A 23099-nucleotide genomic window follows, 5' to 3' on the forward strand; every position below is an offset into this window, starting at 1 on the left:
TCTAAGGGATGGGGTGCTCCTGCTGATGCTGGTCTTTGTACGGTGTCCCTGCAAGGAGCAACACACCCCTGGATGCAAGTGCTCTTCGAATGAGCACTAAGAGGCACCCTCTTGTATTCCTTTAATTCTAACCCATGCTTTTCGCTTGCATGAATAAAGGGGTGAAACACTTTTACGTTAACCTTTAGTATGTTATAGCATATACTATTCCTAGCAACTTGACCACTTTGGGCTTCATTATTAATATTTTAATAGTTTTCTTATTTTCCTTCCTCGTCTACATTTTCCCAGCTTTCAAATAGGGGTCACTGGCCCTTCCAGCCAAAAAACCTATTGCTCTGTGAGCAAACAATTTCATTATAATTGTTACTTTTTATTCCTTGTCTTTTAATTCAGCCCCTCTCGTATTCATATCCCAGTCCTTCATTTAAACCACTGCCTGGATGCAAGACCCTAGCAACAAAAAGCTAAATATCTGAAAAACCACAAGAAATAAAAAATGAAAACCAATTGCAAATTGTCTCACAATATCAATGTCCGTGTCTTACTTAAAAAAATTAAAAGTGGACAAGCCCTTTAATTTCTTCTCACCAACCTTATAACTATAGTCCTGTACAAGGTCCAATGGGGCTCAGAGGTAAACTTGTGTCCATTGTAATCTTAGAGAATATTCTACTTCTCTTAACTAACCTTCCAAGTTATTTTCATGGCACCTTTTGAATCTTCTGCATGAGTGTTTAATCTTTGATCTGAATTATTTCACTGACTTTGACCAGTTTTGAAGGGTACAAAACTAACAGTGAGAGTGTTTTATGAGAGAAGAATGCTGCTAGCACTGATCTTCACAGACATCCTTTAACTGTGATTTCATCAGGGAAAGTCACATCAATGGTCAGGGCCAGGGCTGGAACTAAAAGTAGACACATATCTAGGGCACAAAGGTGGGTGGGCGGCTACCCCTAGTCTGTGCCATAATCCCCCCAACCAGCACTTGTGTGCATTTCTTCCACTTTCTTCTTTCATCTCCCCCATGTCCTCACGTCTTGTGCACACGCTCATTCACGTGCACAGGGGAAGGGGCAAGATGGCCTTTTATGTTGCCTAGTGGGCCCAGCTGGCTTAGCCTCGCTCTGGTTAGGGCAGGTGGCAAGAATGAAAAAAAAATTAAAGATTAAAAGAAAATCAGCCACAAGCTGAGCAGGAAAAGTCCTGCCCAGCGACCACCCAAGTGGGGGGTGGTGGGCCATGGCTGCCGGCCAGTGAGCTGGGAGCGTGTCAGGTTACTAGGCAACCCCTGCACCTATCACCATCCCTCCTCCAGTAACTCATGTCAGAGAAAAGTGATTCCTGTCAGGGAAGAAAGCTCTTCAACTTAGAAAAGTTCCCCACCCACCCACCCTTCTTCAAGTGTTAATTTGTTATTATTGATATGTCTGTTTATGTTTATCGCATGCATAGGTTCTTTATTGTCACAGCTTTTATTTGGCGGATGGCAACATCTGACAGCGTAGTCTGGAGATATATTTGGTGAGTTAAGCGGCTGGTCAGCAGCTTACGGCTGGGGCCAGCTGCAGGAGACTCCTGGTACAGCGGGGTTCAATTCGTGCCTCCCCCCGGCAGTTGGCATATTTTGTTATGTGGTTTTTTCATATATATATGTTTAATAAAAGCTGTGGCCGCTAATTTATCCACACAAATGTTGTTGTGTCGTTATTATGAATGTTTGAGCGGCCACAGTGGCACTCCCAGCTCATCTGGCCTTTTGGCAGCCATGAATAATCAGAATCCAGCATTGGCAAGGAAGTCACAAAAACAGGATTTAAAGGCACACTGGCACCAAAACATGAACAGTGAGCAAAAAAATGGTGCCAGAGTGTCATTGAGGGTTCTTTAGCCCAGATCTACTGCCACAGAAAGTTGGCAACCCTACTGCCATCAGAAATCTTGGGATCCCACATGTTACTTGTCTGGGCCCCCATAAACACAAGTGCCTTTCCTTGTGCCTCATATTTTTGTCCACGCCCCATGTATATGCTACACAAACCATCAACTAACAGGTAGTTTTTGCTATGACAAAAGTTTTGATTTTATCAACCACAGCTACTATAATGCAAACTTACAAATCATATTACTGAAAAGCAGGGTTGCAACTATAGAGGAAAGAGACCCTGCAAATTCTGGGGGCCCAGGAACTATAGGGACATTGTGAGTCTTTAACTGATAAGTAGCTGCAGGGGGAACTTTAGTCCCAGACCTGGTCAAATTTTGACCAGAGAGGGGGCCCAGCTGGGTAGTTACATGTGTAACTTGCATCAAACAGTTGATGTTATGCTGTGTAGGTAATTTATATAAATAGCTCCATTAATTAATGTACTAATGAGTCAGTCAGTTCGTTGGGGGTCAGTGGAGTTTGCTAAACCTAAACCCTGCACACCTACCTACCCCTGTCAAACCGCTCTGTGTTTTCCTGCTTGATACAGAAGTTTCTATGTAAGTTAGCTATATTTTAATGGAAGTTACACAAATTACGTACATTGGCGCTACCTGGCCAGATGATTGTGAATATTGTTGAAGTAATACCTGTTTGAATATGATTTTGAAGGTAATAAAAACATTATCTACATTGAATGTAATCATATTTTGGTAGTGTACTGCTTTCTGTGTTATATATGCCACTTACCCTGCTAATTTCATCAATCTATAATATTATATCAGTCCTGCTCTTCCACCATGAATAAATTATTCTTTTTTTCCCACTGTCCTTAAAAAAACCTTTCACCCTCTTCTCCTCCATGCTGTTATAGGAAAATCACCAGCTCTCGCAGCCAAGAATTGGTTTATTTTTCTTTGCCTAACTAAAAAAAGTAAATTCCAAAGTCTTGCAAAACTGCCACTCTTGATAAAGTTCAATGTGATATGTTGGAATATTTAATTTCAGAATCTTTGCTAACACCTCCACCGCCAGCAGAATCTTGCACTTCACTTGCACTTACTGCCAGCTTTAAGTGAATTTTTACTTTAAGTGCATTTCAAGGGGTATCTCTTAAGGGGTATTTACTGTTCTCTGGGACACAAGTGCCAGAGTACAAGGGGTGCAAGCGCACACCCTTTAACAACCATTTGCACCTCGGGGAATGCTGCCCTCTGCTCCTCAGTTTGCCTTAGGAGGTGCAGAAGAGCCCTGTCTTTGCCACCTGCCATAGGGCACCGTTGCAGCCCTATGATTAGTAACTTGTAAGTCTGAATAATGTGCATGGATTCAAATGCATCTTCCACCACCCCCCTTGGATAGAGTACTGCCTCATGCAGAAAGAGCCCTATTTAAGGGGTTAGCTACAGGTCTATGTGCTCCAAAATTAAGCAATTTGTAAAGAGCAGAACTCAGTGTGCAAACTGCAAAAAAATGGCTGATTGACTCCTTTTTCACACTTTTCACATTGAGTTCTGCTGGGTATTTATTTCACCTAGCAAAGCTATATATTCATTCAGGACAACCTAAGTTTTCAAAATCTGTCTAAATTGTTGTACAATTCCACTTCTAAAACAAAACATTAGAATCTTACAACGTAAAAAGTAAATAATTACCTATTACCCCAATATGGCAATTGAACCAGTGCCTGGATGAACTTTATGCTAACACTGTATATTCTAAATACTACAAAAAGCCATCCAACTCATTCCTGAACCTATCTAATGTATCTGCTAGCACAACCACTTCAGGGTGATAATTCCTCAGCTCCAAAGCTCTCACTGGAAAAGCTGTGAGATATTAAGATGGAATCTCCTTGAATCTGCTGGAAAGACCTACCGGTTTACAAAGCTTTAGAGAATTAAGTATATGGCTGCCTTGTATATACATATGTAACCCTTTCTTGGCCCAAAACAAGGTTTGAGCCAAATTGGGGGTAAGCACATTTATAGTGTGACTCTCCTATGTGGGCCCTTGCAATGTAGTGTGGAGGAAGGGAGCAGGGATTATGTATTGCATCTCTCATCTCTCTTAACCATGAACACAGGCTTATTTAACATACAGAGAAGGTACTCACACAGAACAATGATGTTTGCAACCATATTAATCAACAAAGCAGAACACACATACACCACCACGGAGATGAATTCAGCAGGTTTCAAGGTCACCTTGTAATGCTAACTTTTAGCAGTCCAGATGCCCTCTAGCAGAAACCTCTGGGTGAGTATCACCTGGAACTGCTACCCTTATGTATTTGAATCTGGCCCTATTCCCGCAGTCAGAAAAGTGCCTACTGACATTAGTACCCCCTTTGAAAACATTTTCTATTTTGCTCCTGTGTTGATTTAATTTTGTTCGTATTTGTCTGCTGGCCTGTCCCACATGGGCCATTGGTACATGGACATTTTAAATGATATGTATTTATATAAACTATTCTAGGGAACAGTCAATATGCTTTTTGATCTTTACAGCTAGATTACCAGTAAGCTGTTTATAGTGCTTTATATTACTTAATTGTTTCACAGCTTCGGACAGAGAAAAGATAGAAGCAGCTCGAGGATTACCTAGAATAATCAGTATTGGAAGATGTGATAGATTGTGAATCACTTGAAGAAAGTGTTAATATGTGAATATACCATAGTACCAATTTTTATTTATTGCCTAAAACTCACAAGAATCCAATGAATTCACCCAGTAGTTCAGTTGTTAGTGGTATAAACAATATTTCAACCACTGGCCATATACATTGATTCTTTCCTACTACCAATTGTCAGATGTATCCTCAATTACCTACATGACACTGCTGAGATTCGGAACAAAATTAGGAATGTGGAAATAGCTGATATGTTTTTATGTATGGCGGATGTTAATAGTTTATATAAATGTATTGCATGCAAATAGAGCATTGAGAGTAGGCAAATTTCTAAAGGCAGCACATTTAAATGATGCAAAATTATCCTTTTTATTCAATTTTTGGAATCTGTCTTGTGCAAAATGTATTTTCACTTTCAAGAAAGATACTTTTGCAAATGCAAGGCACCAGTATGGGCAGTAATGTGGGCCCTACATATACCAACTTATTTATGCATGAGGGTGAAACTGCAATATTTTGCCTGTAGAGTTAACCAAGTGAGGGTAACAAACAAATCTGTAAAGGAAACCAATAGAAAGAAATAGCATGTTACTTATTTGTATGTGCCAGGTATGTGTCAGGTACACAGCAAGGCTTAGAGAGAGAGAGAGAGAAAGAGTACCACATGCTCAGTGCAAAGGGAAAAAAGCTGGAATTTTTTCAATAAACTTTTTTCCCTTTGCAACAAGTCCCTGAGTGTGTGGTACTCTTTCTCTATAAATCTATTTTTTGACCTGCACCCAGGGCTGTTATTTTGGTGATGGGTGTGCTCCACTCTGTTCTCTCTCTCTATATACATATAGATATTCCCTGATGAAAGTTCCAGTAAGGAATTGAAACGTTGGATTAATAAAAACCTTGAAAGAAGTTTTTGTTTACATGTGTCGCTTCTGATCCTTTGCTCTTCAAATCGTGTAAGTCCTGTGAGTGCTGTCATCTTGTACATTAGCAAAGTGCTGTATTACACAGGCACCCAGGGATTAACCCCTATCGAATGGTGTATATATATGGGCTTTTTGAAACATTGGATGTGAAATAGTTGCATGCTGAACTTCACATAATAAAACGTAACAATTTTAACAAATCTTCATATATTTTTTAGGAATATTTATTGGGTTGAAGATACCAGAATTTTTCTGCTGAGGGCTGTCATCAGGGAGTCAAGTAGAGGGCCAAGAGATGTGAAAATGTGATTCCCTGAACAATGGGGTAGGGCTTGTGAAAACTTGATGGGGTTTACCATAATGGAGCATGACTGGGTTGATCAGAGGCATAACCACATGCAAGTGGGTCATTTATTTTCATTTGGGTCCTACTTACTGGCAGGGCCCACCTCAAAGGGTGGGCTTATAGTTGGTGCCCCCAAGGAAGGCCTAATTTATTAGCATGGGGCTCCATGATTACTGATGATTGCCCTGTATACATAGAGAGAAAAAGAGCTGTGTATATATATATATATATATATATATATATATATATAGAGTCCAGAGTGGGGAGCACACCAAATAATTTACACAAAACCTCGGTGCCAGAGCAAAAAAATTTCAAACCAAAAAAAAGGATGTCGGCACTCACAGGGTTTAATCATCTAAGCACAAAGACAATAAAGGCTTAATCAGTTGCAGTCGGTGAGATTTTATTTCCAACGTTTCAGTCCTTACCTAGGACTTTCGTCAGGGAATGACGAAAGTCCTAGGTAAGGACTGAAACGTTGGAAATAAAATCTCACCGACTGCAACTGATTAAGCCTTTATTGTCTTTGTGCTTATATATATATATATATATACTGTATATACTGTACTAAACTTTAAAAATGTATACAATAGGCCTTTCTGAAATGACCATAGTGTAAACCTTTTTTAGATTCTTAGAGGTATTTATGACATTTCTAAAAATCTACTCAAACTTAGAGGTCTTCTGAGCAGTTTGATGCCCAATATGCATTTCCATGTGGCATGTTTAGCGATGCACAACTGTTTCAAGGTGATTGTCATCCTTGCATAAAAAGCAATGTATTTTCGCCAAATAATTGTATGCATGGGTATGAACTGCTCAAAAAGCTTGAACACAACATGCTTCAAGCCTATGAGTTCTTTGTGAAGTATGTTTACAGATGCCAAAATTAAAATGCTGCATACAAATTTTCAAGGCTGATCCTTTAGTTGGTGCAAAATAAGTAGCAGTTACATCCATGGCTTTGGAAAATACATATTCTGACAAATTCAAGATCCACTTTACCAAACTGCAGAACGTGCACTTATCCTACATGATTTTACATCCTTAACGGTGTGGTTCACCTTTAGGTTAGCATTTAGTATGCTATAGCATGACCCTTTTCTTAGCAGCTTTTCAATTGGTCTTCATTTTTTATTTTGTATACTTTTTTAAATGTTTGCCTTCTTCTAAGCTTTCCAGCTTTCAAAGAGAGCCACTGACCCAAGAAACCAAAAAAAGATTGTAGATAAAGGGTGAGTGCAGAGGACCTCTTGTTGTCTGTATGAATTTTGTGGTCACACCCTCATTGCATCTTCCACCTAGTGGTTTAAAATTTAGTGGTGAGCACAACTTTCCCTTGTTTGCTATATTAAATAAAGATTGCTACATTTTGCATAAGAACTGCTCTTAATAAATTAAGGTTTTTTTGTAGATTAGAGTAATTAGTATAATCCACGATTTTTAGCACTAAAAATACAATTCATAAAAACTAAATGCAGACGTTAGTAAATTTGGCTCACTGGGTGCATTTATAGGCAGTCAGTAGTAGCTGCTCTGGTCAAAAGCAACTACTAAAGCTAAATGTTAATGCATCTGGAGGAAATCCATTTATTTGCACCATGATGGCCATAATAACTAATCAAATATTTACTTTGATCCTTCTAATTGCAGTAATAATAGCTGATTCTGATTACAGACCAAAACCACCTACATTCTCCATTTGATATCATTCTAAAACAACTAAAAAGTTGCTTACTACTCAATACTTGTTAAACCTAGACATACATGTAACCCCACATTTCTATACAGTCACAAGAATTTGAGTTCTTATGTTTTACACTAAAGTAGTAAGTCTGTGACTAAAGGTAATACCAACGTTGTTAATGGATTTGGCCCTTTTATGAGTAATATAGCAAGTACACCTAGTAATAGTAATTGGATATTTTGTGCCAGGTACAATTTGATGAGAAAAGCTTATCTCCCATAGAACCTGATGCAACTTAATGGCAAAAACTTATCTCACTGTTTATTACATAGAAACTCTATTGAAGTCTATGAGAAAAACTGGAACTGAAATAGAAAACAAAGTTGTTTCTCCGTAATTGAATTTAGCCTACAGGTTTTCAGGTGTAAAACATTAAGGTCTGAAAATTGTTGTGACAGTGGGTTTGAAGGAGTTAATAGCTGTGGTCATTTATGCACTCCTGTCTTAGCCATACATATATTGACTGACACATACATTTATATAGTCCTTTGTTCCTTACATCAGCAATGTCCATAGGCAACATATGGACTTCCCTATGCATAAGGGTGGGGGTATCCCATTGAGGGGGTATATATTTAAGAACAAAAGAGAGTCTGGGACACAGACACACAATGCAACAAAAAGCAAATGGCACTCAGGGCTACAAGGGAACAAACCCCTTAAAAATTTATTGGGGAGGTGCAATAACTGAGCATGCCCACAAGCCAAAAGCCAAAGCAAATTCCTGAGGTAGGGGGGCCAAGTGGGTTACAGGAGGAGAAGGAAATCTAAGTGATTAAGGAGATGTTGCAGCCTTACTATTAACCTCTGGACAACCAGAGTGGCAGGTATTGAAAGATTTCAAAGAGGCTGTTCACTGATTAAATTTTTGTGTGTGGGGTTTACATGTCCTTTAATCTCCCCCATAAGTTTTCACACAATAAACCACTAAATAAACCAATAAATGATGTCCATCATTGGCTGGGTCAGTTTATTTTAGTTTCTCCTTCACACCTACGTTGGGTATACACACCTCTGTTGATACCTTTTCAGTATATTATTACTTTTTACATTTGTACTGTATGTTCTTTCTCCTTGTTATTTATATGGCATTAAGGGCAGAGATGGACTGCAGGTAAGCTTGTGTGCATGTCCTAGCTCTTACTGCCAATTCTGGTGGAAGTATATATATATATATATATATAAAATAAGAAACAATCAAGTTAAAAGCTTTAATTAAAAAAAAAAAAAATCAAAAAGAAGAGAGCATTCATTTAAGGAAATTAAGTTATTGGCAGGCAAAAATGTATTTAATAATAACATTGAATACTACAATCAATCCTGACCTTAATGCCTCATTTTCAGTGGCGTAACTAGATGTTATTGGGCCTCATAGCAAATTCAATTTATTGCCCCGCAACATTGGTAAGTTGACCTATTTTACCAAGATATATTTAAATTGCTCATTAATTAGGGCCTTAATGGGCCCCTGCACTCTTGGGCACCCTGCAACAGCAGGGTCTGCTTCCTATCTAGTTATGCCCCTGATTTTTCTTAGTTCCCAGGCAGCATAGTTATTAGGAGTACTAAAAGCTGTGCGTGTTTTGATTCAAAAAGAAAACTTTGAGATTAGATTCTAACATGAGTTTAGAAGAATGCTTTTTTCAGAACTTATTTCTGCAAGATCACAACAATAAGATTAATATCACATTACATTTACTTGTCCCTTTAACGTGGCACAAAAGACACCTTATAAGATATAGGTACATTAGCAAAGCCAGCCATTCGGGGGGTGATGTCAGATTCTGTGATTTGGGTTTCTGAGGTGAGCGTGAAATTCTGCAGGATTGTGGTGAGAAAGAGAAAGAGCTCCATCCGAGCCAGTCCTTCCCCCAAGCATATCCGTTTACCTAATTCAAACAAGAAAGTCCACATTACTGCTTACTATATACCCTATGAAAGGATGGATCAGTGCTATATAATGTTCACAGGAAGAAGGATTATTTGCGCCTTACTGTACAGTAGGTACAGTACTTTATTTTTCTCTCAAATATAATAGCTATAAATAAATTGGTTTAAATTTTATTTATAGCTGTTATATTTGAGAAAGATAAAATGACTTGGATACTATGTCTATATACGATTTTGGGGTAACATTACATATCTGGTTTTGCAATAAAATGAACTTAAACAATACGGATTTACCTGTGGAAAATGGCATAAAAGCATCACTCTTCTTAAAGCAGCCAGAATCATCTAGAAAATGTTCTGGGTTGAAATTCTCAGGTGTTGTAAATTGTGTTGGATCCCGCAGTACAGAACACAACATTGGATAGACATCAGTATCCTGTCATTAAAATGCAGAACATCAAGAAATAAAAGACCATTGACTTTAAAAAATGCTTTGCCAGTGGTTGAGCTTCTGCAAAACATTAGAGCAGGGTTGTGCAAAGTAGATCTGCTTTTCTCCACCTGCATATTCTTCGTGTAGACCCATTGACAGGTACAGCCTGTGGGGAGCTACACTGAGCGGATGTTGGCATAAAAATGCAAAACCTTTGCATTTCCATGCTGATATCCACCCATTGTAGCTCCACAAAAGCCAACAGTGTGCCTGTCAATAGGGCTACATGGAGGAGTGGATGCCAGCAGATCTGCTATATGCAGGCGGATGAAAGTGGAGGATTGGCTCCATGTGCCAATGCCCTTTAGAAAAGGTATAATGAACTGCCCACTTTTTCTAACATTGGACCACAGTCTGAATGGCAGCAATTTAAATTTCCCCACTGAAAGTCAACGAGTGACACTTTTTTAAACCTGGAACTGCGGTTACCTAGTAACTAATTCTGCAAAGTTTAGGGACCCTAGGATTAATTGTCAAAGAACGGCAGCAGTTTAAATTTAAACCAATAAAAGTCAATAGGTAAATTGTGATTGGTGGTTGGTGGGTGTGCCCACTTTTTCTAATCTTGAGTCGAAGTCACTCAGTGACAAACAGTGGGCACCCTGGCATAAATAGTGTGACAATGGCAGCATTTTAAATTTAAACCAATAAAATTCAATGGATGAAATCTGATTGGCTGTTAGTGGCCCCTCCCACTTTTCCTATTTTTGAACTGCAGTCCCCCAGTGATCAACTTTGCAAAGTTTAAAACTAAACTTCAAATTTAAACCAAAAAAGTTCAATAGTTCAAACAATGCAGTCCCCTAGTGACCCTGGTGTTAATATTGTGAGAATGGCAGGTTGAATTTCCCCATTGAAAATCAATAGTTAAAATCTGATTGTCTGTTGGTGGCTCCACCCACTTTTTCTAACGTTGAACCGCAGTTACCTGGTGACTAGCTCTGCAAAGTTTGGGGACCTTAGTATTAATATTAAAGGAACAGTAACACCAAAAAATGAAAGTGTATAAAAGTAATTACAATATAATGTACTGTTGCCCTGCATTGCTACTACTGGTGTGTTTGCCTCAGAAAGACTACTATAGTTTATATAAATAAGCTGCTGTGTAGCCATGGGGGCAGCCATTCAAGCTGGAAAAAAGGAGAAAAGGCACAGGTTACATAGCAGATAACTAGTAGATAAGCCCCATATAATGGGGGTTTATCTGTTATCTGCTAAGTAACCTGTGTCTTTTCTCCTTTGAATGTCTGCCCCCATGGCTACACAGCAGCTTACTTATATAAACTATAGTTGTCTTTCTGAGGCAAACACACCAGTAGTAGCAATGCAGGGCAACAGTACATTATATTGTAATTACTTTTATACACTTTCATTTTTTGGTGTTACTGTTCCTTTAAAAGAATGGCAGCAGTTTAAATTTAAACACCGAGTGACAAACTGTGCAAAGTTTGGGGACCCTGACATTAAACATGTGAGAATGACAGCAGTTAAAATGTCCCCACTGAAAACAATGAAAGAAATGGGATTGGCTTTTGGCGGCCCCACCCACTTTTACTAACCTTGAGTACGTAGTCCACACAGTTGCTGACTTTTCAAGTTTGGGAACCCTGACATCAAACCAATAAAATTCAATAGGTGAAATCTGATTGGCTGTTGGTGGCTCCGCCGACTTTTTCAAAACTAAAATTGCCATCCCCTAGTGACCAACTGTGAAAAGTTTGGGGACCCTGGTGTTAATTCTGTGAGAATGGCAGCAGGTTGAATTTCCCCATTAAAAGTCAATAGGTAAAATCTAATTGGCTGTTGGAGGTTTTGTTCACTTTTTTTCTAACCTTGAACCGCAGTTACCTGGTGCCTAACTCTGCAAAGTTTGGGGCCCTGGTGTTATTACTGTGAGAATGGCAGCATGTTGGATTTCTGCCAAGTCAATAGGTAAAATCTGATTGGTTGTTCACAGCTCCATCCACTTTTGGGCACCAAACAATTATCATATTTTCATTCAGGCTGAGCCCATGACTATGTGATTCAAATTTGGGGAGTGTAGCCTTGAAGCTGTAAGATTGACAGCAGTTTCAATTTCCCCATAAAAGTCAATGGATGAAATTTGATTGGCTGTTGTTGGCCCCTCCCAACAACAAATGTTGCTGTTTCATTCGGAGTGACCCCATTATTATGTAGCTTCAAAGCTGTAAGTGTGGCAGCAGTTTGAAAATCTTCCCTGTCAAAGTCAATGGGAAAATTGTGGGGTTCGGAGCAACGCCACAAAAAGACGGGGGGGGATCACTTAGAAAAGCACAAGCAACCTGCTCCGCTATAGGGCAAAAAATTGTGGAGAGTTTGAGTGTTGTACCCCTAAAACTGTAGGAGGAGTAGCGTTTAGAAAATGGGGGGCGCTAAGAAGAAGAAGCGGAAGAATAAGCTGAAGTCAAAGAACAGTATGTTGGGGTTTTTCAATCCAATATAATTAGAATGCCTAATAAAGAGTGCAGACTCTTTTGCACAGAGTGCCTAAGTTAACATGTTGCTCCCCAAGCCCTTTATGTATATAGGAGTCAAGTTATTTTTACCCAAGTGCATTTGCTAGAAGTTTACCTGTTTTATTGTCATATTTGTAAAATGTATGCCTTAATCTGGTCAGGGCATTTTTAGTCTGCATATTTATTAACAACTTTGATTTCCATCTCTTTTCGATTAGTTCAGATGAAACTCCTTTAGCTAGAGTTTGGGTATGTTTGCTTTGTAATTGATGAATTTGCTCTATTCATTTGTTCAGTTTTTCACTTTTTGTTTTCTTTATACGGGACCCATGTTTTATAAGTATGCCTCTAGCAACACATTTTAACCCATGCCATTTAGCCAGATTAGAGGGCTCATCTATCTGTGTATTATTGTTTGCGTTAAGTCTTTTATACATTCTTGGTCATCAAGAAGGCAGTCATTGAGCCTCCATTGCCAGCATGTCTTAGGCCTGTTTGGAATCTGATTTCATCTATTGTAAATTATGTTGGGACAGGAAAATATAAAAGAAAGTCTAGAACAGCAGTTTTAATTAAGTGAATTGCTTTAATGAAGGATTCATGAATCTCCAGGTATCCATAATTCTAAGTGACTGGATAAGTTTTCATGATTTTTTAAGTTTAGGGTAGAGGATATTTGAATGCCCTTTAGATGTATCTAGCAGGGGGATTAGTGGGAGATTAATATCTCCACCTATAATTATTGGCCTTTTCCAGAGTCCCTGATTTTATGGGAGATTTGGGACAGGTATCAGGTTTGATTCTTATTTGGAAAAAATACTTTTAATTGTGCGTAATGTGTGGTACAATAGTCCTTTAACAAATATGTATCTCCCCTCTTGATCCACCAGAGTGTCTAGTAATTGGAAGTCTATATTTTTACGAAAAGCGATTGCTACTCCATTCTTTTTTGTTTTGGGTTATTACTATAATACCATTTAGGATACACTCCTAATTTTCCCATGGGGCAGAAGTCCCCTTTAAAGGGATTTTTCTGGGTTATTAGTATGTCTTCACTATTTTTACACATAAGAGCTACCAATAGCCTTCTCTTTTCTGGGTTGTTTAACCCATTAACATTTAATAAAATGATCTTTAAGTATCACATGCCAGTTTGAAAAAAAATATGCAAAATATATAAGTAATGAACAAAAAACAGCTTATACTGTAGCTAAAACCTTGGAAACAGAGAAACATTCAGATTGGAGTGGATTTAACAGCTAGAACATGTTTAGCTAATATTAAATCCAACAACTAATATTAACTTCGGGTTGCTAACCTATGGGCTAGGATTTAAATGATACAACTAGGTATCTACCTGTTGTGCCCTGTCAGTGTAAGGGAGGGGTTGGTTACCTACTTGGCAAGAGCTCCCCAATTACTCCAGAAACAAGTTACACAAATACAATAAAAACATTCTAATGTGGAGAAGTAAGTAAAGGTGATTTTCCTCTCAGGTGGACAAATAGGTAGTGGAGTTTTCACCCTGTATCTGCAGACTCTGATATTTTTGTTGTTTTTTCTGGAGATTGTTGATTCTTCTTTCTTTTAGGTGCATCTTGGCAGGGTTCCCTCCTCCCCAAAGGGGTAGTTGTAGGCATCGAAAATATCGTAAATTTAACCCATTTTGTGAGGTCAATTCCAGTTAAGCCACATGCTTGTAGGAACCCAGGTATGTCTACTGGGGAGGATTAGGGTTTTCCCTTCCACTGAACATTGGATAGAGAGTGGCAAACTCGGTTAACTTGTGAGTCCTCAGGTCCTCTTTTAGGAAATCTTTCATTTTGCTATGTTTCCCCATCTTTAATCTTTGAATCGGTTCACTTTTGTTGGAGCACACATGGAGGCAAGAATTAGGTAGGCATCTTGCTCTGCGGTTGGCCATGCCCCCTCTTTTCAGGATTTTTCACTGAGAACAATGAGAAGGCATTACCCCCAAAAACCTAATTTGCCCTATTTATGGGGGCTACCCCCACAGTTTGGAAAAAACTTTGCTGTGTGGGTTTTGCTACCTGAGAATTTTAAAATTTTAAGCGGTACTGCCCACTAGGGCACTACCCATTATTTTGTTGCCCACAGTTGACCGCTTTGTGGCAAATGTATAAAAAACTTTGACCATCATCATTGGAGACGTAACAGATATAGGTTCAAAATGAGAGCAGGTACCATGCTAATTATTTTCCTGCATTGAATCAAGGCACCCTACACAACAAAGAGATTAACACCTTTACCTACAACCTTCCAGGTGTTCATTGAAAATAATAATAATAATAAGGGATCTACCATGGGTTTCTATGAGTGCCTGGCAGCATTCTTCTCTTACCTGAGTAAACAGATGTAACTCAAGTGCTCTGAAACCATATTAACTCCTTTAAACGCTATAAAGTACACCAGGATTATTTTTGTTTTGTTCAGAATGTTAATTGTAACTTACCTTTGGAATGGTGTATCCTTGGAATGCAGTGTCCTTTATGACTGAATGTGGAAGATTCATTGGAAGAATATCAGTGAACCTCTGGATCTCATGGATGACAGCATCCATATAGGGCATTTTGCTCCTATCGTCAATATTTGGACTCCGATTTTGACCAATGACAACATCAATTTCTTTGTGCAACTTTTCTAGAAGCAAAAAAATATCCGTAGTTGCTATGCATGCCCATAATCTAGACTGCTTAGTATGGAGTAGGAATCCTTTACAGGCACAAGTTGGTACAAGGAGCAGAGCGCAGCACAGATAATTGAGCACTAAGGGTGCAATTTTTGGGAAGCACAGTCTGACTCAAGGAATTGAAAAACCTGAATACTATGGATTCACTGTAAAACCAACCAGAGATCATGGTTTGCTACTAACCAAAACATATTAGGAACCAGTTTTCTTTACTAAAACAATAATTTCTGGTCTGGTCTTTACCTTTCCACTTTTAGGTGAGAAACCAAGGGGCAACTTTTCCTGCTATAACCGTACATATATGCAGTATATGTAACATTTTCCTGCAATGGCCTGGTAATCTCACCTTGTATATGTGGGTACTTCAGAAGGAGGAGAATGCCATTTCTTAGAGTTGAACTGACAGTTTCAGTCCCAGCCACGAACAAGTTTAGGACAGTCATCAACAAATTTTTTAAGTTGAATTCAGATGTTGGATTTTGGGTTTCCTTAGAACCATATAGAGTAGAATGTAAATAAATCCTCAACATTGTAAAAGTTTTTCACTTAGCAAAACATGTTTCACACAATGTACATCATACAGTAGTATAACAATTACAGGAAATAGGGTATCACAGGAAATGTATACCTACCTGTTGCATTTTAATGAGAAAACAGTCAATGAAGTCCCTTGGGGAATTGAAATCAATGGTCTCCTGATTTTTCTTTACTCTTTCTGAAACAAATTCTAGTTGTCTTGCAACAACTTTGTCTATTTTTTGATGAGGTCCTGGAATGTAGTTCATAATAAAAGGGATGATTTGCTGAAGCTAGAAAGAAGAGTTAATACTCAGCTTCTGTTAGTAAGAATGGATGGAAAAATATGACACATTTTGATACTCTGGTTTATTCATGTTCCACTGTTGCTACACTGTTTCCATTTACATAAATATTCCTGAGTATATATCATAGCTAATTTATCAACACTGGGCAAATTTGCACCTGGGCAGTAACCCATAGCAACCAATCAGTGATAGTTTTTTTCAGCCAAATGCAGGTAGAAGAATGAAAGAATGAATGCAACAATTTGATTGATTTGCAAATTTGCCCAGTGTTGATATATGATATATGATTGTGTCCTACTTTAGACCATGAGGTTTACAAGGAGTAACTAGCTTGGGAGCAAATGAGCCCTGTACCTAACACCTGCCTTGCATAGGGAACCTCAGTTGCATGTTGCTCCAACTGAATCACATACTCTAGGAGGGTAGGTATACAGAACTTACACCCATTTGCATGATGTTTACTAATGAACACAAACTTTCCCTATCTGTCATTTGGAGCAAAATTTTGCAGCTGCTATATAATGATGTGATTCTGGGAAAGGATGTTGTATTGTGAGTAAAAAATATGGCAAAATATCCACATTTTTGAACTTTGCTCTCTTTTAGTCAATGTGCCCTATGGTTTTTATTTGCAGGCATGTTGTGATTTAGTCAAATTGCCTCAAATGTCTATAGTCATGAACAAATGTCATCCATTTGGAGAATGGAGAATATATTTCAATAAATTATCCTCAAAGATATCTTATATATCTTAGATATCTGTATATTTTGATCTTATTATTTTTTTTGTACTCCCTCTTCTGCATTTGATATTACTTTTCTTTTGAATTCCACACACAGTGATAATCTGGGGTGGGGTGGTGAACTGACATTCCACAGATGGATAGTGTGCATGGAGGGCCCTGACTAGGGGTAGTAAGATAGGAGTATGTGCCTAGCACCCCTCCATTGTTGCACCATAGGCATGTATCTCTTTTGCCTACTCCTTCTTCCAGCCCTGAGACTTATATATGAGACCATTGCTGCCAGTGTATATGGTGAGCCTGTAAAAGTGATACTGACACGAAAAAAAACTACATTTCAAAATATGAATGTACATTAAATGTTGACTATAAGTCACGTTGAGCATTCCTCACTGATAGGGCTACTTTTGTAAATAATTGTTACTTGAAGCTCCTAAAGTATCTAATGCTAATAGACTACTGCTTTACAAATGTGGCAGCCTCCTCATAGAGGAACATGGGGGGAATGGGGGAATGAAAAAACATTGGGTAAATACTTTAATGGCAAAATTAGAAAGCTCCTGCACGGACAATATTGATATATTTAAAAAACAGTTTAATTTCAGGTGTCATTATCTCTTTAAGCTACTGCTAGCCATATGAACTGTTATTAACTCTTGCAGTGCAGCTAATAAATAAAAAATCTTACATAAGAATGGATTGATTCACTGATCCAAAATCCTCTTAAAATGTATAACAAACCAAAATAATCAAGGTCTTTTTGAGCAATATATACTTTTTTTTTTTTAGGTTCCTAAACCTAAAAATTAGTTTATAAAAATGGATGGATCTTGGATGTAGTTAAAAATCTGGTAATAAATATTGTTAAAATAACCTCTGAAAAGTATTACCTGTATATTAAGTATAACTGCACTTATTTTTCAAGCAATTTAAAAGTTTAAATTAGAGTGTTGTGGGTGTTATCTAGCAATGACTGAAAGTAATATTCTTGCTTTAGTAATGGCACATTAAAGAGTAAAATAGCAAACAGTATTACCTGGCCCCAGGTGGAACTCATCATCTGGAATGTCTCATTAAACAAACGGAGCAGCTTTAGAAACTCTGAATTCTCATACTCAAACCGGTTGCCAAAGACCACTGAGCAAATGACATTGGAGACAGCCTGAACAAGGATATTTTGGGGGTCCGTTGGAGTTTCTGTATTAAAATATTTATAGTTAAAAGGCCAAGAAACATATAACTAACTGTGTAGATTTTTCTGGCAATCAAAAAATGATTGCCAGAAAAAAATGATGGCAGTACTTTGGGGATTTTGAACTGTACCCACTGTAAGAACAGATTTTGCATTACCTAAAGTCTTGTGTGCTGAGCATAATTCCTGAATTTCAAAGGCATCTTTCATAATTGGTACAATAGCTGGTAATTAGTAATGAGCACATTTTTCTGCTGATACCAATAAATGAAATTTATGTTCGCAAGTGCCGAAATTGTTTTCAAATATATGCTGACAGGGGAAAAAGTTTTTCGCCAATAACTAAATTAGTTTAAATTAAGGGGGAAAATCAGGCCAATGTTAACGGGATATGGCCCCCAGATCCAAAGGGCATATTAAACATTCAAATAACAAAAGAAATGCTATGTGTAAAATTTGTACATAAAAAAATATAAAATTCTCATATAAAAATCAATACACATACTGATCTGAAGGTGTATCCACCTTATGCATATATGTATAATATATGTAATATGTATATTTATAATTTACTTATATTGTGATAGCGGTTAAAATAGGCTAGAATGAATTTATATGTGCTATATATTGGTTACACATATCCCTGAGGGTTTGGACCCCTGAATATGTATTGACATAATGTTGTTACCTAAGTCAGAGAAGTTGGAGAACTTTGATTGGTTTTATGTAATGGGAACACTGATTTATACTACTGCCTATGATTAAGTACTGTGGGGGTTTGAAAAAAGTAAGGCAGATACTTTAGTGTATTGATTTGTATATGAGGACATCAATAAATTTATATTTTTTATGTCATAATTTTGTTACTGGATTTCTTTTGTTATTTGAGTGTTTTTTGCTAAAGCAATTAATAAAAGTTTTGTTTTTGGTGTCCTATCTGAAACCTACTGAACTGAAAAAAGTGCTTGGATGATGAACAACCAATTTAAATGCAATTCTTATAGTGATTAAGTAGGAGAGCTAGGTGAAAATGCCACCATTAGAGTAAAGGTAAGTGTAATATCATACAAAGAATATGGCATTTAATGCAGCATACGTTTATATTTGTGAAGTTCCACTTGCAAACATTGTGCCTCCTCCTTAATTCTTTCCTCAATACTCCTTTTCCCCATTCCAAAATCCCGAAGAGTCATAAGAGAAAAACGTCTCAGCTGTTTCCAGCGATCTCCATTGCTAAAGACAACACCTGTAAAGAGAAACAAAAGTAAGGGCCTGTGAGTTCATAAGATAATTACCTGATTCTGGTCTCATAATGTAAAATCAAAAACTCTCTGGGAACCAGGGTTAACATGAGAATGAAAAATGCAAGTTTAGGGAAAAATTATTTTGCATTTATGTTGACATATGCTGTAATTAAAAATCTAGACTGAATCCATATAATGGGTATGTTTAGTTTTCTTACAGAATAAAGAAATGTCATTTAGTGAATGGTAGTTTACCTCAACCCATTCTGCCTTTTGCTCAAAGATATGCTGCTCTCTTGGCTAAAATATCTAACAGGCCAAGATCTTAGGCAGGTATATGTAAATGTGTTAGTTAAGAGATTATTACATGGACATTAAAGCACCAAGTTTATTATAAAGTATCATATGGAGATGATAGATAGATAGATAGATAGATGATAGATAGATGATAGAAAGATAGATAGATAGATAGAGCAGTGAGTAGTAGTCTATAGCACCTAGAATAGTGTAGACAACAAAGATAATAAAGTTGGAAGAAATTTTAAGGCAGCGCAGTTTTGGGCCCTGGGATCTAACAAGTTTATTAATGAGCTGGAAGGAGAACATTATCTTAGACTTGAACTGAACTTTCACTTAAAGCAGTGAAAATGGTTCCTCAGAGTAAAGTTGTGGTGGCAGATTCTGTTATTAAGAGGGGCTTGGATGAATTTTTGAACAAGCATAATATCCAAGGCAACAGTGATCTTAAGATCTCAAGTTAGTTTTGAATGCTTAGACCCAATAGGATTGTTTTGCCACCAATATAGATTCATGCAGCTTAGTTACCCTCAATTACAAGGTATTATTATTATTATTACAGAGAAATACAAATTATTATAATGTAATAATTATACAATATCTAAATTATTTCCTTAAAATAGATGGAGATTGTCTTCCAGTCATTTGAATCTTTCTGAATAAAGGATTCATACCGTTATATGGATGTTTGTGTATATATAATTGGAATGTTGTCTTTTTAACCCAAACTAACCATGTGAATATATGTAACTATAATGTTGTCAGACTTGGCTTGATAAAGGAGTGGGACGCTCCGAAACGTTGTCCTTTTTTTCTATGTGTTTTTAACAATAAAGTGTTTGGAGTAAACATTACCTCCTCCGATGAAGCACCCATTGGTGCGAAACGCGTTAGGAGAGTGGGTACCATGAGACACTGGGATGCACCTTTCCATTGTTTGGTATAGTATGGTTTGTTTCATTTGAAATTGTTTGTTTAATTTTGAGCCATTAAATGTTATTTTATCTCACTGAAATATTTGTTGTTTGTTCATATTTTGATTCAGGGCCTATCAGTGGGAAATAATTTATAGATTCCCTTTCCTAATCTAATTTATTGTATCTATAAAGTGTTTGGAGTGCAGGACTTTTTTGGTGGATTTTTGTGAGCCAGTACCAACGGGCTAAGTCCTTTTGCACCCAGAATTTGCAGCAGTGTCACTAATTTTTGTTGAATATATAATTTGAATGTTGTCTTTTTTTAACCCAAAGTAACTATATAACTATATGGAACTATAATGTTGTCAGCTAACCTTTATATCTTTTGATTGTTCTCTAACACTGTTTAAATATCTCCATGGGAAGATGTCCCACCTGCACTCATTCTGTTGTGATCTATTTTAGGAAGTCTCGTGTCCTTGCAGAAATTACTGATTTTTAGAAAATATCCATAAATATGTCTTCTGTTAAAGCAAAGGCACATAACCAATCTATTTAAATTTTAGTATGTTTCTTGAAAATATTTTGCTTTTGTTATTTTACATTGTTAATTCTAGAGTTAATGGATGTATTCCAGTATTCCAGTATAAACATCAACTACTGTCAAATAATTTAATCATAAAATTGTATTCATGTGCCAGCTTTTAGGTACAGTTACAGCTTGAGAAAAACATTGGTAGTAAATATTAACCTCTGCTGTGTGTAATCATTTGTAAATCTATCCTCACGTAAAATCTTAAAAACACCCCCCATTCAAAAACTTACCTTCTCTATTTTAAAGAAGACAAAGAAAAAGAACTCAAGCAGTATAAGTGGTGTTTAGACTGCACTAACTGCCTATTTTCCATCTTGTTGTGTGGGGTTGGTTCTTACTTGTGTAATGTTTAAGATCCACCCAGCAACTGCATTGCCAAAATGCTGATATTGTTCAATAAAAATTATTTCTAATTACATTTTATAGAAACAAAATAAAGTACATATTCTGGTAAAGATTAATAAAAAGCATTATTTTGTCAAGTCCAATTTTGTATCAGTCATAATATGGGTGATCTAATGGAGCTGTTTGTGGGAGGCACTTTTTTTGGGGGTGACACCAATATATCTGGACTATTTATTGTGGTCAGTAAAATCTTGCACATCTGCAAAAACAATATGCACTTCAGCATATCATAGTGGAACCTATATGTTCAGGATTACATTTTTCACCTAATCTGGTATTCCTAGTAGTATTTTTCTAAGAAAGTAATTGTAACACATGAATGTTCTTACCAAAGCCTCCAAAGATTAAGTCCGCTACAACCAGCTTTCCCCTTCCACTAAATTCTTCTCCTTGATCAATGAGAGCCTCTTTCACAGCCTGGTAGCCATTTAAGACAATCACAGGTCTTGGACCCAAGTAGAGAGTATAAACAGGACCATACTGTTTTCCAAACTGTTGAATATAAAACACACCAACAACTTGTTCAGTTTCAATACTCTAGAGTACTATTAGTAAAATATGATGTCACTTCGAAGTTCCATGACCTTTATAAAAGTCATGAAACCCCTTATACATGGTAAGGGAACCCCCTCACTGACCTATAATATCATAACATACTACATATGTATTGTTATATGTGTGAGTGGATTGATAGGACTTTATACGTACAGTATGTGTATATATGTGCACTGAGGGTTTATTTAAAGGGGTAGAACTTAATGGAATTGTATCTTTTTCTAACCCAAAATTAACTATGTAACTATATATATTTATGATTCATATTCATTTTAGCAACACACCTACACAGATACATACACAGCAACACTTTATATGTGGGATTCTAAAGTAAATAGTGACTTCTTACAGATTTTAGTAGGTACAAGCACCAGTCACAGAAATGGCAAAACGATTTACTGCTACTTATCTAGCAGAACATCAGGCAGGCAAAAAAACAATGCATTAGGATAGTTAAACACTAGTTGAAATTCAATAATTATAAGGCAGAAAGATAGACTTTTTCCTGGATTAGATACTGAAATCTAAGATAACAGATTTAAGGATTCTATCAGTACAGTCTATATTCCTCAGTAAATCAACCTAAATATGAATGGTATGATTTGGTGTTTAAATTATTTTGTCTATGGCCTAAAGGTGTATACCTTTAGAGGGAGATGTTTCAAGTCATTACAGATTGATAGATTCCAATTGGTCAATAATGATTTTGAAATGTATTCATTTTAATAACAAATAAGATGAGTTAAGAACAAATAATTGTGAATAAATATAATTCTGATTTGGAATAGTGCAGTCAAGGATTTGATGGAAACAATTAGATTTCTATTTGCAACTCACTCTTGCTATTTAGCTCCAAAAAAAAGACATAAACATTAAAATTTATAAAAGGTTAAATTCAATTGTTAATGATTAAATAGTTTTTTTTATTATTAGAGCCTTACATTTAAAGATAACACTAACCTCTGTAAGAGACTTCACCATTTCCCCCCTTTTAATCTGCAGCAAGTTACCGATGAGAGGAAGCGGAGTTGGTCCTGGGGGAAGATTACGCTTCCTGTACATTGAATTCCATGTTGAATAGATCACTATGCAGGAGATTAGCAGAATAAGAACCAATGTCCCAAGTCCGGTTATATCCATTTTGCTCAAAAACTATTTCTATTCCCTCTAAAACTA

The 23099-nt window shown here is 37.0% G+C and overlaps 1 protein-coding gene across 1 annotated transcript; it reads right to left on the reverse strand.

The window, feature by feature from the left end:
- Positions 1–8525: 8525 nt before the first annotated feature.
- On the reverse strand, positions 8526–23099 carry cyp2a6.7 (cytochrome P450 family 2 subfamily A member 6 gene 7 [provisional]). Its single transcript, XM_002939378.5, has 9 exons — positions 22884–23099; positions 21698–21860; positions 19007–19156; positions 17755–17915; positions 15784–15960; positions 15498–15639; positions 14915–15102; positions 9766–9907; positions 8526–9470 (listed from the first exon to the last, which is right to left on the reverse strand). The coding sequence occupies exons 1-9, from the start codon at positions 23061–23063 to the stop codon at positions 9289–9291; spliced, it is 1485 nt and encodes a 494-aa protein (XP_002939424.3). The 5' UTR covers positions 23064–23099; the 3' UTR covers positions 8526–9288.

The sequence above is a fragment of the Xenopus tropicalis genome, chromosome 8 (genome assembly GCF_000004195.4).
Source record: "Xenopus tropicalis strain Nigerian chromosome 8, UCB_Xtro_10.0, whole genome shotgun sequence".
In the NCBI taxonomy this organism is placed as follows: Eukaryota; Metazoa; Chordata; class Amphibia; order Anura; family Pipidae; genus Xenopus; species Xenopus tropicalis.

What these genes read in the sequence shown, in the direction of transcription:
- cyp2a6.7 (XM_002939378.5), bottom strand. Translation starts at nt 23,063, where the DNA reads ATGGATATAACCGGACTTGGGACATTGGTTCTTATTCTGCTAATCTCC. An exon ending in GGAACTTCACAAATATAAAC is followed by an intron (nt 17,916 to 19,006) that starts GTATGCTGCATT and finishes ATTTTAATACAG; the next exon opens with AAACTCCAACGGACCCCCAA. An exon ending in TTCTCATTAAAATGCAACAG is followed by an intron (nt 15,640 to 15,783) that starts GTAGGTATACAT and finishes TATGGTTCTAAG; the next exon opens with GAAACCCAAAATCCAACATC.